Here is a 17,751-nt window from a genome sequence, read left to right on the forward strand (position 1 = left end):
TGGCCCCCCACCCCGCGCGGTCTGCCTCCCCAGCCGCCCCGCCGCTGGCCGGCCCTTTCTCGGGTCTGGGGTGGGAGGCAGAGCCCCCTCCCCCCCCCCCCCCCGCTGCACATGTCCTCGTCTCCCTGTCCCCCTTTTTCCCCGCCTTGCGCACCCCTCTCTCCCCCTTACCCCAAAGAATGCTTTCTTACTGAGAAGTGTAGGGTCCAGGGACTGAAGCCTTATGAAAATGAGAGAGCAGCCCTTCCTCCTTACACTTCTGGGTTTCTATTTGGGGTGGGCAGTCAGCAGCTGTCCTCTGGAGCTATTAAAATTCTCTGCCTTTTTAGTTTTTGAAATGAGGCTGGGTGGGAGGAAATCTTTTAAAGACATCCACATTCTCAAAGCAGGCGCTGTCTACCTTTGGGGTGTGAGGTATAAGGCATTTGCTGTGGAGCCCCAGGCAGTGGGGCACCCTCCGAGCCCCCAGGATGGATGCTTTGCTCACCCTTCTAGATTGGCTCAGAGCCGTGCCTTCCTACCTCTGCTCCCCAAGTTGTGATTGACCAATTAGGTTAGGAGCTGTGAGCAGAGTGAAAGGAGCCAAGTTTATGTTGTGGCTTTCATTTAGGGAATGAGTTGTGTCCTGATGTATAGACGTTTCCAATGCTTGATTAATGGAAGTGACTGGATGGGGGTATATAGTGGGCATAGGCTTGGTTAATCCCAAGTCCTGGCATTTATGTGTCACTCTTGCCTTTCACAGTAATCAAGATGATTACCAGCTGGTTCGAAAACTTGGTCGGGGAAAGTATAGTGAAGTATTTGAGGCCATTAACATCACCAACAATGAGAGAGTGGTTGTAAAAATTCTCAAGGTGAGTGCCTTATGAGTGGCATTAAAAATTTTGTTCACGGGTCCCGAGGTAAACTCCAGCCACATTGTAGAATGAGCAGTGCACGCTCTCATCTCACACATCTTCTGTCTGATGTCCCTTTGCTGCTACTCCTCCCACCTGTTTTCCTTCTTCCTTTGAAGAAAGTATGTAGACCTGTTTGAAATCAAAGCATGATCGTTCAGGAACATACTTGTCCTGAAATGTCACTGTGGTCTCCCAAAGTGAAAATTCCAAAGGGGTCCATTTGTTACAAAAAGAAATAGGGATTCGTATGAAAGAAAAGTTTTTCCAGTGAAGATCCTATCAATTCAAGGGCTCCTTGAGCACGGAGTTTGTTACCCTTGGTGCTTAAAGTGATTCCAGAAAGAAAGTTGGAAGAAATTAGAGCAGCTCCAAAGATGAGTTTGAAGCTTGGGTAGAAACACCTCAGCGGATGATCAATTGATTCGTCTCCTTTGGCAGTAAAAGTGTGTCAGGTGGGGTTGGATACGGTGAACCAATAGTGCCCAGAAGGTTCACTGTTGCTTATCAGATAGTAAAAGTGAAATTGGGAGCAGTAGAAGAGTATGCTTACAATCGCTAAAATTAATAGTTGAAACAGTCTTTGTGTCTGGTTTAGTTGCGCCAAGTTTGATAAAGATACACCTTTTGTTGTCTCTTTGGTGAAGACATGATCTTAATGAGCATGAAGAGTTGGCTAAATTCTCGTTCAGGTAACTGGTTGGATGGCTTTAATAATATTTTATAGGGTGTACTAAAAAAAAAAAGGGTAATTCTAGGCTCCGGGAAGGGTCTTCATCGTTGCCAGATCATTTAATGTGTGTGCATGTCATTCAGTGAAATATCGAAAAGACTAAAGAATGATTAATATTAGCACTTTTGCATATGCAAGATTTCCAATGTGGCCATTTTGGACAGGCTCCGTGAATAAGGATATGGGATTGGAAAGCTGTTTTTGTGTCTTAAGGATAGAGTTAGGGTAGCTGTGTCCCTCGTTAGCATGAGGGGTCAGGCTTACGCTGTCTGAAAATCAGTTTTCAGAAAAGTGATCAGCTCTGTTAGTACCACCCGAGCCTAGTGATGCAGAAGCAGAGTTGCAGTAGACAGAAGTAGGCAAAGTTATCTGTGCCCTCAGAGGCACTGGGGGTGAGAAGTGAGGAATTGATACTGAAGATGTGGAGTTTGACTCCCCTCTTCCCCAAATGTGAACTGGACCTGAAAAGTCACATGGTCTTTTTTTTTTTTTTCTTTACAAGCGTAAATATTTAAAGAAATGTTCCCTTCAGGGAAGTCACCTGGGTAAGCCATATGATTTTTTCCTTTATACATAAGCATAAATGTTTTTAATATAAGCTGCTTAAAATCTTTCTAGGAAGTGAGCAAGGCATAAGTTGAACTTAGGAATATCCATATTCCACTGCTGTGCATTTGGAAGAATGAACTGCTGACTCCAGAACAAGTTCAGAAAAATAAACTTTTATGCAATAGCAGCATTTTTAGAATACGTGTGTAACTTCCTGTGGTGTCTTTTTTGGAGGAATGACCTTTAGGTATATATATATATATATATATATATAAGTGACAGCACATTCATGCAAGAGAACATCGAGTTGCTCTTTAGTCTTCCTTCTAGAGATCTTCATAGCATCCGTTCCTGGATAGTTTTCCCCCTAAAGATTCACAGGATATGTTTAGGGAACCCAACAAGGAAGCTGAAGGTTATTTTTACAGACGAGAAACCTAGGCACAGTAAAACTTACTTGATACCACTGTGTAGAAATGATCCTTAGCCAGAACTCCTGTTTCCTACGTCTTCCTCTCTTTCCTCATTTTAGCATGGGCTTGTAAGATCTTCAGAATAAGTTCCCGTGTTCTGGAATAAGACTTGGGAGGCTCCTTGGATGCTCTAGTTAATGAAGTGTTCCTTGTATCTTTTCCATACAAGTTCTTTTCAGGGTACAGCCTGAACCAACGTCGTTGCCACTGGTGAAAACCACCCTCACTTTTTTTTTTTTTTCCCCAAAGCCCTGTGGCATTTCTATCCTGATTTTGTTCTATCTGAAGGATGGGGTAAGAATCTACTAATGGTATTGTGGTTTTCTCGTTTTCACAGGCTGAATTAAAGTGGATTAAAAGTATTGTTTGTTTGTTTTTAAAAAAGGACAGGGTCTTGATCCCAAGTTGTGCACTCCTATTCAGATAAGTTATGACTAATATCTGCTGTTACGGTGTTTGGTCATAGGAAATTAGGTCCTTAGCAGAGTACCAGCTGCTCATAATTTAGAGGAATTTAGAAAAAACTTCCTCTTCATAAAAGGCCTACTGTATTTCAACGGCAGGAAGGAACTTATGTATTCATGTACACACAGTGACGGAGATATAAGGTATATTCCTTGAAGACAGGGCTGTCTTCCCCTTTGGTCAGTAACATTTTCCTTCAGTTCTTTCCAGTATATGAGGATAGTCAGATGGAGAATGACCACAGAGGAATTCTATCATTTAATTTGTATCCATAGATTTTTTTTAGTCAAAACATATTGGAGCTCTTAAGAGGTTTTAGGAATTTAGAAGTTGGTGAGCAAAATTTTACTGTCTATTTTGAAGTGAAATTCTGAAGTTGAAATTTTTTAAATGTTCCAGTCAATAGGAAGGTTATATCTTTTTTGGCCAAAATTGTTTTGAGGAGGAAAAAAAAAAGAGGGTGGGTGGGAAGGGTTAACAGGAGGGCAGAAATCCACTTTAGTGCTGAAAGTTCCTTTTGATTCTGAACAATCCATTGCTCAGTTCCTTTGTAGTACCTCTTAGGAAGGTATACACAGAAATAAAAGCATTTGGCCATTTCGGACAACTTGTAGCATTTTTTGGGCACCACCTATGTATGGATTTCAGCTCTTCTTGGGATCCTTCAAGTGAAAACTACTGTTTCCTAAATAGAAGTGAAGAGCAATACCATTTTTAAATAAACGTGTACAGTGTTTTGAACCCATGCTGCCCTGACTTGGAAATTCTCATATAAGAGAATGAGTTGGTAGTCTGTTGGTAGTCTTATTTCATAAAGAGTTGGGCAAATCCATTTTTCCCCCGGAGGTCAGTTCTCAAGATTAAAACAAGGAATGGTGGTAATACAAGTTTACTTTTTAAGTGGGCTTAACATATTTGTAGAAGTTTCTAAAATGTGAGGTGAGGAGGTGGTGTTAAAAGAAGGATGGGAGGCCTGCCAATGACCCATCTTGTGGGGTTACTTCAGAGTGAGCAGGCGACTCCTTGGTTGTATCAAAGTGATGTTTGCTCATGCTGGTGCAGGGCTTTCTCCTTTATTTCTGCTTTCTCCGATGGTAGTATTTTTCCCTCCAGGTACTTTGTTAGGCAAATGTACCAAGACATCATCTTCCTGAAGCAAGACATTAGTATTAATTTATCTAAAGTTTTTGTGATTTTTTTTTTTTTTTTTTTTAGTTCCCACAAATGTCTTACGGTATAAAAGTAGTTAAAATGGTATTATGAAAGTGTTACTAACATCAAAAATAATATGAATTTCTGTTTCTTTTTTCTTTTAAGATTTTATTTATTTGGGGCACCTGGGTGGCTCAGTCGTTAGGCATCTGCCTTTGGCTCAGGTCATGATCCCAGGGTCCTGGGATCGGGCCCCACATCAGGCTCCCCACTTAGCGAGGAGACTGCTTCTCCCTCTCCCTCTCCCTGCTGCTCCACCTACTTGTGCTTGCTCTCTGTCAAATAAATAAGTAAAATATTTTTTTAAAAAACTTATTTATTTTATTTGATAGAGATGGTGTGTGCGCATGCAAGTACAAGCAGAGTGGGGGGGGGGCAGAGGGAGAGAGTATATCAAGCAGACTCCTCACTGAGTGCGGAACCTGATATGGAGCTCCATCTCACGACCCCGAGATCATGACCTGAACTGAAACCAAGAGTCGGATACCCAACCAGCTGAGCCACCCAGTCGCCCTAGTCATTGCTGTTTCCAATATTGCGGTTGTAGGGTCTGAGTTTGAGAGTGCAGTGAAACAGAATCATGAAATAAGGGAGCAGAGAAACCTTAGAACCCAAACCCTTTTTACAGATAAACTGAGACTCAGAGCATGCCGTTTGCTCAGAGTCACATGGTTAGGGGATGTAAGCACTAGGGTCCTGGTCTTCTGCCCCTCTCATGGATCTTGTAGATGTGAGAAGCAGTTAGGACATTTGCTGGGTATTTGACTTCTTGAGGTGTTGAACTGTACTGGAAAGATGGATAAACACTCACTAGAAATCAAATGAATTTGTTCCTAATGGTTTTGGGGATTGGGATTCTTCTGGAAGGAAATGCTTGACTTGGACAGGTACTAGATGGAGTGCGGAACAGATGAATACCCAGAGAACTATAGGGACCCAGCCAGGGGCTCTCTGGTTTGGGTCTGCAGCAGCATGGTGAATGCATAAGTGAAATGTTATTTTGCTCTCTTGGTTTGAAGCCACAATAACCAGTGTTTTTATACTTTTTTAACCCATACAGTTCCCTCATCATGATGACTTGCCAGATATGGGTGCCAACTTTATCCCTCTAATATATTAGGGTTGGAGAGTGAGCCATTTGTAAAAAGAATATCTTGACATAGAGGACCCATTTTCATGTGTATAGTGTGGCTGTAGATACTTTCTAGAGCCTGATTTTAGGATCTGTCCCCTCATGATGAGGGCAGTATAGTGTTAAGTGCTATAAATGGAGGGCAGGAGACTTGGGTTCTAGAACCAGCATCTTCATTTATACCCAGTTGACTCTTTTTTCCTATCAATAAAATGGATATATGTTTCTTGTGGAACTCATAGGTTGTTGGGAGAATTAAATGAGATCTGGAGAGATGGGTAGGTAGATGACAGTGTTTTAGTCATCTACACAGGGCTCCTTTCCCAAAAGTGGTCCTGGAAGTAGACTGCCTGCGATCAGATGGGCATTCCCAACACTGCGGCTCTGTGACCTTGAGCAGTTATTTAAACTCTGCCTCAGCGTCCTCATGTAAAAGTGCTCCAATAGTAACTCCTCTCAAAATACTATTAAAAGTGGATTAAATGTGCTTAAAACAGTGCCTGGCACTTAGAAAGCAATAAAGTATGGTTCTAAAAACAATATTTCAGTTGGGCCACGTGAATGATTTCAGAGGGCAAAACCAGTAGTAGAAAGGATTGTACCACTCTTGATGAGATTCAAAAGGCCTGCTGTATGCCTTGCTTTTTTAAATTAAAACACACCCACCCCCCTGACAATAAACAGTCTCAAGGAGTCGATAACGTAACTGGAAAGATGGGACTTGAAAGATTAAGGGAGGAGTTGCTGTGAACAATTAATATTGCTCAGATAATGTTTATATTTGGGTCAGTTGCAGTGGATTTGAGAGATGCTCCCAAGGTAGTAAAATAAATGCTGTCATCGAGGCTGAACTTTTCTTCCTTACTCTGTCCTGCATCCCTGGCAACCAGTTTTCATTGTGATTGTTTACTGCAGGTGACGAAACTCTGTTGTCACTGTGGCACTGGAATAAAAGTAATTCCAGATTTGGAAGTTCTACACCACCTTCCCACCTGTCTTGAATTTATTAATTCAGTTGTGCTTAGAAAGAAATGAAAATGGGACTTTGCCTGTTCTTATGCCCTTTGTATATGTTAGTTCACAAATTCAATCACAATCAAATGCTAGTAGTTGAAATCATTCTCAGATCTGGCTTTTTAAAAATCAGCCTTAAGTAAATAGGACTGATCACTGGCTTCATTAACAAAGCAGCCCATCACTAAGTTTGTCTTTTAAGTTTTTCAGTGTTGGTCAATAGGGAGAGAGAAGTAGTATCTTAACTCTTGGATTATGTTGAACAAGGTTGTCCTGAATAGCTGGGACTCTGCACCAGGTGGGCTGAAACCTTTGGGAAACTTCCTTCCACCCCCTCTCTTTGTCTCTCTTTCTTTCTCTTTCTCTTTCTTGTTTTTTCCTTCCCTCCCTCCCTTTCCTTCCTTTCCTAAGCTCATGCACAGAAAATTTCAAATTGAGTTTTTTCCTTTTAAACATTCTCTGTAGGTGTGTGCCAGAATTCATTTATTACTGAAACTTGATTTAATACTTTAATTTCTTTTTTCTTTTTTAAGCTTTTTGCCATTTTGCTCTACTAGACTTTGAGTAAAAAAGAATATTGGGAAACAGCTGAACTGATTCATTTTGAATCTTTTAAACAGATATTCTCTGAATTGAAATAAATGAACCTTAACTGGGAGAGACTTTGTCTAGCAGGATGAAATGATGAGACTATGATGGAAGTGTGTATTTTCTCTGTGTAGCTACAGGTGGATGAATGCAAACGCTGGGCTACAGCTCAAAGCATTCTTATTTTCATGAAATCCTTGGTCTGTTTTCCATAGGATGTGAAGGGTCTTCCTTTATAAATTCTAGCCTTTTCTCTTTAATTCTGTTTACAGCATTAAAATGATCACTTTCATTCCCAGGGAGCTCATTGGTTTTTTAGCTTCTAGAGCATCTCCCAGGTTCAGAAGAATAAGCTTGAGGCTAAAGGGAGTTCCCTATGGCCTGGTTCCTGTAGAGAATAGATGTCCATGCTTTGGAGGAGTATCCTGGGCTGTAGGTCACTTTCTTCTTTTATAATCTCTTGGTCTTTTGTCAGGATGTGAGGACTCCAGGTGCTGTGTGAGTCCATTGTGCCACTTGAGAATTGCCATGCTGTCCCCAGTCTCTAGGTGAGGAAATTGTTGGACAGGTGACAGTTGGGTAGCAAAATATGCTCCCTTGCTCCCTAAATTACCTGAGGACATAATGAGAGATACCTTAATCTCAGAGTCATCGTCCAGGAACTGTGTGCCTGCCTGACCTGTTGCTGACTAACAAGAGGGCAAAGCAAGACTTTATATGGGGCATTGTCATAAAGGCAACTGACTTAGTGGATTAACCCTGTACTAATTCACCATTAGGGGGAGAGCAAGGTTTTTGGTGTATACAGATCTCTGGCTCTGGTGTATTTTCTCCTCTGTAACCACTCTCACAGATCTGTAACTGCTTTCCAACTCTAGAATTTTCTTACATTGAATATACTGGTAGCGGGGCGCCTGGGTGGCTCAGTCGTTAGAAGCGTCTGCCTTCGGCTAAGGTCATGATTCCAGGTCCTGGGATCGAGCCCCATATCCAGCTTCCTGCTCCGTGGGAAGCCTGCTTCTGAACCCTCTACCCCCCCTCCGGCTTGTGTTCCCTCTTTCCCTGTGTTTCTCTCTGTCAAATAAATAAATAAAACCTTTAAAAAAAAAAAATATATATATATATATATATATATATACTGGTAGCATTGGCTGAATTTATAGATACAATAGCCAGCTTTTATTTTTCTTTTAACTTTTTGACATCAGACTTAAAGAAAAGTTACAAGAATCCCCATATATCTTCCCTCAGATTTCTCAAATGTTAACATTTGCTTTATGCCTTCTCTCTCTCATATATAAACACACATATATATGTGTATAAACGTATGTAATTATGTGCTTGAGAGTAAATCACAGTGATCCTTACTATAGTGTGCATTTCCTAGAAACAAGGACAATTCTTATGTACCCCCACAGTGCCATGATCAAAAATCAGAAACTAACATTGATACAATGCTGTTAGCTAATCTACGGCCCCTGTTCTCATTTGCCAATTGTCTTATATAATGTTTTCATAGTAAAAGAAAATCCCAGGTCATGTGTTACATTCAGTTGTCATATCTTTTTAATCTGGAACAGTTGTTGATTCTGTTTCCTGATACTGACATTTTTGAAGCCTATTCTGTAGTGTGTCCTTCTCTGGCTGTTTTTTTTTTTTTTTTTATCAAGTTGTACTTCGTGTTTGAGTGCTTTATTTCCCCCAAAGTCTTGAGCTCCCTAATTATGAAAAAGGGAATGAGTACGATACCTAAGTGGAAGTGGGAGAGCGACACAGTAGCCAGATCTACTCTCCCGGGAACCCTGACAAAGCGGAGTGGACATGAGTGTGGCAGCGGGCTTGGAAGAATGCAGCTAGATCCCAGCCTGTCAGTCAAGCACCCTGTTAAAGGTGATGCAGGTGCTCTGTGTTGTTTCATAATCTCCCTCTGTTTTGTTATGTGTTCAAAGCTGTAGCTTAGTGACCAACAAAAGATGACGGTGTCTCTGGCATGTATATATCTCCCCTCCCACCACCATACACACACAGGCTTTTAAAATCTTATTTCATTGAAAACCCATTGGACTCTCTTTGCCTGTGGTATCAGAACTGTGTCTAGTGTCTCGATGATGGAGAACTCCTTTTCCCTAGTTCACCTTCGCTCATAGCTGCACTTGGGAAATGAGAGCACCGTGGCCAAGAGGGAGGCCTACAGAGTCACTGTCTAGATCGTAATCCTTCCCCCACCCTTCATTGTCAGCTGTGGGACCTTGGGCAAAGGGTTCAACTAGGCTGAGTCCACTACATAGGAATTTTGTGTTTGTCACTAACTAAAAACAAAATAATTTATTTATTTATTGAGTGCTTACTACATGCCAGTCAAGTGTTCTAAGTACTTTATAAAACGTAACTGATTGTGATGTGTCTGTCTGTTGTTCCAGAACTACTTACATTCCTCAAATTCTTTAAGACAAATAACACCTGTAATGCTAGTATTTCTGATTGCAATCTTTAATTTTTCTATCCAGCAGATGGACAGGTTAGCAAGTAGAGGTTTCCAGTCAGTACTGGATCAGAGATCCGTTTTCTCCTTTGCTGATCCATCATTTCTTTCTTTAGGAGTGGTATGTGTTGGGTAGTTTTAGTGGCTCTGTGCTGATTTCAGATTCTAGATGTTGAGGAAATGGGAGTGGCAACAGGAAATGGGAGCCAGCAGCTGGGAAACAAGTTTGTAACTTGATGTCCATGAACTGGTCTTCGCTCCTGGAAGACAAAATTACATGTAACTCATTGGAAGAGCAGGTGTCTCACCATTTTGTTTCATTTTTTTCTGTTTGCAAGTGCATGATATACAGCTGTTCAGAGCTGTAGCACGCGTTGCATTTGGCAGTTATCTAGAAAAGCATTTTATTTTTAAAGTATGACATGGGTGTTCAAAATTTGTAAGTGCCCTAAATGTAACTACCTAAAGATCTGACACATATGCTATATGAGTCTGTGTTTAACTTAATCTTAAACATTCTCAAGGGCAAGCCCCACTTTTATCTTGATTTCTTTTTTCTAATTTAGACACACTCTCTAACATTGTGTGCAAGATAGCACAATAGGCCCTCGATTAGCTGACGTTTTAAGGTTTTATTTATTAACTTCAAAAGGAATCTCACTTCTGATTACTCTTGTGTATTTAAGCCAGTGAAGAAAAAGAAGATAAAACGAGAGGTTAAGATTCTGGAGAACCTTCGTGGTGGAACAAATATCATTAAGCTGATTGACACTGTGAAGGACCCTGTGGTAGGTGCCTGACGGGGGAGAAAGAGAAAGTGAGTGCGTGCGTGCCTGTGTGGTGTGACACAGAATGTCAAAATAATGAGAAACATTACATAGTGGGAATGACTGTGTTCATCTTTACTACTGAGTAGTTTTGAAAACCACAAAAAATCATGGTGGCCCAAAGATGAAGTAGCCACCACCACTTTTATGGAACCTAAAAGTGTGTATAGAAAAATTCCTATCCCAAGTTTATTAGCTCATTCTGATTTAGCCCACAAATGTTCGCTGAATGTCTTCTTTAAGCCCCAACTTTTCTTCCAGTTTTGAAAGCTTATTACCACCAATTAGCCTTATTTTGCTTCACTTAAGTAAGCCTGACATCTGAAAGTCTGGGCTTATAGAAGGAAATACCGAATATCTCCTATCTCCACGTGGACACCTGGCATAGAGATCACAGCCCACAGACCCCTTGAGGAAGGCATCTTGCTGTTTCTCATCCTAGGCCTTAATTCACTGTCTGTCCCTGGGGCTCACATTGTATATGCTGATACAACTAAACTGTTTTTGTTAAAAATGCTTACTTTGTAGCCATTTTAGATGTGCTCTTTAATTTTGTTTTCTCTTCTTGGGGAGTAAACTTTATGATTAGCTAAAGTTTTTATGTACCACCTCCCATCCCATTTCTGTTCTTCCTCTGTTCTACCTCACCTGTTTTCCTAGCCTCCCATGCTAGCGTTTCGTGTAAGAGGTGGGTCTTCGCTTCTGTCTGCTGAAGACATGATAAAGAAACAGTGTGCTAGCGAACATGCCGCTTACTGTGCGCCGGCACTGTTCGGGACCTCACACAGTCCTCAACAATCCACTGGAGTAGGTGCTATTATTGGGCCACATTGTTACATTGTACAGATAGGACAACTGAAGGCTAGGGAGGTTCAGTAATTCGCTCAAGATCACACAGGATCATTAAACTGAAGAATAAGGAAAATTTTGCCTTTGGGACCCTAAAAAGACTGAGAAGAATGGTTGTAAGCTAGATTCTAGCTAATTGGCATTAAAAATATATCCCGGCCCGAGGAGCTCAGATTGATTTTAGAATGACTAACTCTGGACTCTATCATCTTTGAAAACGGCCTGCAGTGTGAGCCAGTACATATTACTGTTGTACCAGTGGCCTCTGCATTTTGGCTTTTTTTTTAAGTTAATAGAACTCAATGATACTTGTCTTACTGATAACTGTAATGTGTTGCTTAAGGCATGTGTGTGTTTTATATAATGTGGAACACAAGTAAATTAAAATTGGATGAAAACCAAGGGGAGAGCCCTCCTCCCCTAACTTGTAGGGAGATGGGCTCACTCCCAGGCAGTAGAGAGATCTGGTGGTCTTGACGAAGCCCTGTACCCCTGTACCCTTCGGGCTAGTGAGGAACCCTTTGACCAGCGCTGCTGGGACTGCTGCTCGTTCGGACAAAGCCCCGTGTGCATGTACTGTACCCTGTTTCCTGGGTAACTTTTACCTGCTTCCTTGAGCAAAACGTCCCAGCCATAAAGTTTTCCAAGGTGATTTTCTTTCTATAACCCTTTAAGCCCCTGCTTTTCTCTTAAATTTGAAAGCTTATTACTGCTAATGAGCATTATTTTACCTTACTTAAGTAAATCTGACGTTTGAAAAATTTATACAAGGAAATATTAGACATTTGGTACTCATTGCATTAAATGAGTATGATTTTGGGGGGTGCAGGGAAACACATCTACCTTGTAAATTGAGACATTCTCTAGTGGTCTCTAGCCAAGGCAGTAGTTTCACATTATAGCCTACTGATAATCATAGATATTTTCCTTTTGGATCCTGAAAAGGCCTACGATAGATTCCCACGACAAATGATAATTCTGTAAAATGCATCTGGCTCGCTAAACCAAGATGAAAACATGTCACTCCTTTTGTGGTTGGCAGACTGGAACACTGCAGAGTATAATTCTTCACATAATGTGCCAGGCCCACAGACAGGTTGGTCAGAGAATACATCTCCTTTAAAAAAAGAAGAAGAAGAAGAAGAAGAACCTTATGAAAAATGTCAACCATTTACGAAAGTAAAGTGAATAAGATAATGAACCTCCCTGCACACATCACTCATCTTTAGCAGTGCCACAACCTCGTGGCCAATTTTGTTTCACCCCCCTGCCACCCACTTTCCCACCGCCCACCATCCCCACTTATTTCGAAGCAAATTCCAGACACATAGTCTCAAGAGAATACTTTCTTAATAGGCTCTCCCTGATGAGTGAATCCCGTTTTCATTTAAGTGGGATTTGGGGATGGATCGGTACAACAGAAACAAAGCACGTTTATTGTTTGAATACTTATAAGGCATTACTCTTCTCTCTTTCAGTCAAAGACCCCAGCTTTGGTATTTGAATATATCAATAATACAGATTTTAAGGTGCGTATATGCTTTTTCTTTCTGGCATGGGGTTAATGGGGGATGGGCAGGTGGCGATAAGTACTGTGGTTACTCCAGAACAAAAGGGGGCCAGGAAAAGGCCTTGGTGAGAGTGGGAAGTAACAAATCGGATTCCTTACCGCATGAGTATAGGATGCAGAAAGTGGGTAGGGTTCTTGCATTTGGTGAAATTACTCATCACCCTTTGCCTTGCTTACTCTGGGAATAGCTGCTGGGCTGGGTCTAAGCTAATGCCTCATCTATAACACTCCTGTTTTACACAACATTGTTTTAAGTAGATATTTGATTTGCATAGGAATCTTCCCTTGTTGATAGGAAGTGGTAAACGGATACAGGGCTCATGTGAAAAGAAGCAGGACATGGGATTCAAGCTGTCAAGAGTGTGTGTGTGTTCACGAACACTGTATACAAAGCAAATGACACAGAAAAGGTAGTTAAGTGTCGCTGTGCTTTAGAAAAGCCCTATCCTGGGTTATTTACATTTCTTGTAATGCATGTTAATTTAGACTTAATGTGTTCTTCTAAAAGCATGATTTTAAGCTGGTTTTTTCAAGAGTTTTTTTTATTATTAATAGTTCAGACACTACAACCTTAACTTCTGGTAAGGTTTTTGGGGCCAGTTATTCTGGACATGGTAGAACGTAACATGAAAACCAATATAAGAACAAAATAGTGGTGTTGATTTTGAGGGGTGTTTGGGGAGCTTTTAGGTTATTATAATACTCTGTCAATGAATCAAAGACTTGTGATTTTGTTGTGATGGAAGTTAGGGCCAAAATCACATCAGCAGTTGAAAAATGCTGGTATCAGGAGTGAAGCTTTTGGGTGAAAATAAAAGAGCTTTATCTCACATTTAATTTTTCTTAGGTAATCACTCTAAAACAACATAGGGTTAATTAGTGGAAAATAAACGTGGGGACTATAATTTATGAAACAATAAGCAAGTTTTATATACAGTGTAGCTTTTCCACGTGTAACAAGTTTCCTTGTTAGTGTGACTCCTTACAGGTGAAGTCAACAGTGAACTCTTAACAGTAGCATGTAAATGTTTTCATCACCCTGATGGTGCTTAGCCAGTAGAGTTTTTTGTGATACACATGGTTGATCCCACTTTTGCTGTGAATGACCCAAGTTTATCAAGGTGTGCGCATTTCTTAGTGAAACCGAACATTTTCCTGAATACCAAAGTTTAAAAGCTGGTCTTAATGAAACTTCATATGAAATGCCTAAATTTTAAATGCTACTGCTTCCTTAATGAGTTTTTACCAGTTGTCTGGCGACACATATAAAATTTTCACTTCAGCATTTTGTGTTTCTTAAATTGACAGCTGCCCTGTGGATTTAACAGCATGCAGAAGATGGGTTAGCAGGAATTTTTAACTCCCTGGAGAAATCTTACTTCTTTTGCATCTTAACTCTCAAAAGGATGTTTTAATGGCACACATTCTCTAGGAGCTTTCTTTAAAGACATCTTGGAAAATTTATGTTTTCTGAGGCTTGTGTATCTGAAAACATTTTTATTTTATCTTCCTAATTAATGGACTTGCCATGGCATAGAATTCTGGGTTGTAACTAATAATTTTCTCAGAATTTTGAAGAGCTTTTTCCATTATTACCACTGAAGCCATTCTGGTTTCTCCTTATGTGATCTGTTTTGGGTTTTGGTTTTTTCTTTGGAAAGCTTTTAGGATTTTCTCTTCCGTCGCAGTCTGTGAAATTTCACAATGATGTTCCTTCGAATGGGTCACTTTTATCTTTTGTTCTGGACACTTGCTGGGCTTTTTCAATCTAGAAACTCACGTCCTTCCGTTTTAGAACAGTATTTTTGACATTCTTTGATTTTCTTCCCTTCTTTGTTCTCACTTTCTAGAACTCATTCAAATGTTAGACTTCATCTCTTAGCTCTGTTCTGTTCTCAGAACTTTTAAAAGTAGTGTCCTGTTCTTTTATGTAATATCTTCTGTTCTCTCACTGAGAATGTGTGGGTTTTCTCCCCCACCCCATGTTTTCTTCTTGTAGTCTTTTCTCAGTTTTTCTTTCAAATTCTTTTTTGTGTGTGTGTTCTTCTTTTTGTCTCTGTTGCAATTGTCTGAAATGTCATGGTTTTTGACTGTCTACTCTTAAGAGTTATGAAATTACTGATGACTGCTTGTCAGCTCCTTTCTGGAGGATGTGAGCCTGGCTGCGAGCCTCCCGGCCTCCAGCAGAGGAGCCCGGTGGGGAGTGTTAATGTGCGCTTTCACGAAACTCCCCATTTCCAGTGTGGTGTTTTAAACTTGTTTTCTTGTTTTCAGCTGAATCTGTTGACTCTCTTTCATTGATACCTGGGGTCACCAGTTCTTTCGGGAGTTCTTCCATGTGCAGCTGTCTGCTTCTGGAGCCCTCTGCTCTTGGCAGAATTTGGTCTGCTATGTCAGTTGGACATTTTTATCTTGCTTCAAGATGTTGTCATCTCTTCCATTCTCTTAGTTATTGGGAGTGAATCCCCCAAGCCCCACTCCTTTACTGTTACTTTAGAGGAGCTTCAAGAAGAAACAGGGTAGGATGTGTTTGGTCTGCGATATCACACTGCAGGGCCCCCGTGAGTGGTCAAGCAAGCCCTGCCATTTTAGTCAGCTTACAAGATTGTTAAATATCAGGTAGCCAATACGTGTTTTGGAAGAGCAGATCATGACAGGACCATCATTTTCTGCTCCAGGTAGTATGACAGGCCGCAAATAGGGAAGTCAGCTAGTTTAATGTCCTCATGAAGGCTTTTTATTTTGTCCTGTGTCTAATTAGAAAAGCTTGTTTTTATTTTTTCATTTTACTGTTAAGTGTATCAGGAACTGGATTTAAGGTATCGCTCAGAGGAGGTTTGTCCCAGGTTTAGTATCAGAGGTGAATCAGCAGTGATACAACCCACGGCCTGTTCTTTTCAGAATTTTTTATGGTTGTAATTGATCATAAATTTTTATCCATAATTTCCTTTTATTGTAGATTCCTGATTATCCTAACTTCATAAAATAAGTTGAGCTCTTCCTTTCTATTCTCTGAAAGTTTATATGAAATAGGGATTATCTACTTGTCTTTTGGGAGAGAAGGGAGACTTTGGACTATACTTGCCTTTTCAGAATGTACATCTAAGTGAAGGGCTTATCCTGGTTTTTTTGTCTCTTCGTGAGTTTGTTTGAATGGTAACGATTTCTAAGGTCCACTTTCAATTTTATTTACACAAAGTTAATAGAATTTTCTTAGGGCTTAAAGACTAATATGTTTATAATTATGTTTTCATTTACATTTTCAACATTATTTGGGACTTTTCTCTCTTTTCAAAAAATTGCCAGTATTGCTAGAGATCTCTTTTACTAATACTTTCAAAGAACCAGTTTTTGGTTTTATTGCTCAAATGTTTCCTTGTTTCTGCTCCTATCTTAATTATTTTCTTTCTTCCTCCCTTCTTTCTTCCTTAACTGTTTTCATTCTTGGGTTTTCATTGTTTTCCCCCAACTTCTTGAGTGGAAGTCTGCTCATTTCATGTGTTCCTATCTTTCTTGATTGGTGGTAAGTGGGCTTTAAGTCTGTGCAACATCAAGCAGCGCCTTAGCTGCGTTCCTTGGTTATGGAACTCACTTCTGTATCGTTTTCAAATTAGAAGTACAAATTCCAGGGGCCCCTGGGTCGCTCAGTCGGTTGAGCGCTAGTCTCTTGGTTTTAGCTCAGGTCGTGATCTCAGGGTCATGGGATGGAGCCCTGTGTCATGCTCAGCGCTCAGCTCAGAGTCTGCTCATCTTTACCCTCCCTCTCTGCCTCCTCTCCTGCTCCTCCCCTGCGCGCACTCTCTCTCTCAAATAAATAAATAAAATCTTTATTTTGAAAAAGGAGTACAGATTCCAAACTCGTGGATTTGGGTTTTTCTCCCCTGACTTTGTACTTTGCAATATTTTATTTATTTTTTTTAAAGATTTTATTTATTTGACAGAGAGACTCAGCGAGAGAGGGAACACAAGCAGGAGGAGCGGGAGAGGGAGAAGCAGGCTTCCCGCGGAGCAGGGAGCCCGATGCGGGGCTGGATCCCAGGACCCTGGGACCATGACCTGAGCCGAAGGCAGACGTGTAATGGCTGAGCCACCCAGGCGCCCCTGTACTTTGAAATATTTTAAACCTACTGAAAATCGTAAGGAGTAGCACAGTTAATACCTTCATGTTTTTCCCCTAGATTTACCAGTTGCTAATAATTACCACATCGGCTATTCGTTCTTGTCCCATCCCCACCCTCCCCTCTTTATCTCTGTCTTTTTGTTGAAATCATCTCAAAGTAAGTTGTATGCATCAGTGATACTTCACTCCTAAATATACGCGTGCTGGAGCTAGATAGGACCTTTTCCTACCTGCCAGTACTGTTATAGCACACTGAAGACACTGAATACTTCTACGATAATGCCATCTGATACACAGTACAGAGTCCATATTCAAGAGTTTCCTGGTGATTATTGTCCTAGGAATGTCCTTCATAGCTGTATGTTCGTGAATAATGTGGAGGAGCCATGTAGTTTTTCAACAAAAATATTCTTTTATTGTTGATTCCTAATGTGTCTGCACTGTGTCCAGAGGAACATGACCCATATAATGTTGGTTCTTTGGACTTTGTTGACAGTTGCTTTGTGACTCTAGTGCATGGCCATATTTTATATCAAGCTTGTTAATTTAGTTCAGATCTTCTATGGCCTTACTCATTTTTCCCCTTGATAACTTCATTTTATGGTGGAGGTACTGGTTTGGTCGATTTCTCCTTGAAATCATCAGTTACGCTTCATATGTGTGAAAGAGATCATAAAAGATACATCGTGACACTCAGAAAAAAAGACAAAACTTCCAAAGGAGTAGGAAAAGCCAGTCTCTAATAGTTGAAATGAACAGTTACAGAAAACTCTCAAACTTGACATTTTCTCAAGGAAGCTAAAGTACAGTTTGTGGCAGTTTTCTATGCTTTTGGAAG

The 17,751-nt window shown here is 40.6% G+C and overlaps 1 protein-coding gene across 2 annotated transcripts in view; it reads left to right on the forward strand.

Annotated features, from left to right (window-relative positions):
* The first annotated feature begins 641 nt into the window (after nt 1-641).
* The window catches only part of CSNK2A2 (casein kinase 2 alpha 2), a 36,809-nt gene continuing 19,699 nt past the window's right edge, over nt 642-17,751 (forward strand). For both annotated transcript variants that reach the window (XM_025889130.2, XM_073880222.1), the window contains exons 1-3: nt 642-857; nt 10,234-10,335; nt 12,702-12,752. In XM_025889130.2, coding sequence (XP_025744915.2) covers nt 657-857; nt 10,234-10,335; nt 12,702-12,752 — 354 coding nt within the window. In that variant the 5' untranslated portion in view covers nt 642-656. The remainder of the gene's footprint in view (nt 858-10,233; nt 10,336-12,701; nt 12,753-17,751) is intronic.

The sequence above is a fragment of the Callorhinus ursinus genome, unplaced genomic scaffold, assembly GCF_003265705.2.
Source record: "Callorhinus ursinus isolate GAN/ISIS: 27379988/994484 unplaced genomic scaffold, GSC_fseal_2.0 scaffold37, whole genome shotgun sequence".
Lineage (NCBI taxonomy): Eukaryota > Metazoa > Chordata > Mammalia > Carnivora > Otariidae > Callorhinus > Callorhinus ursinus.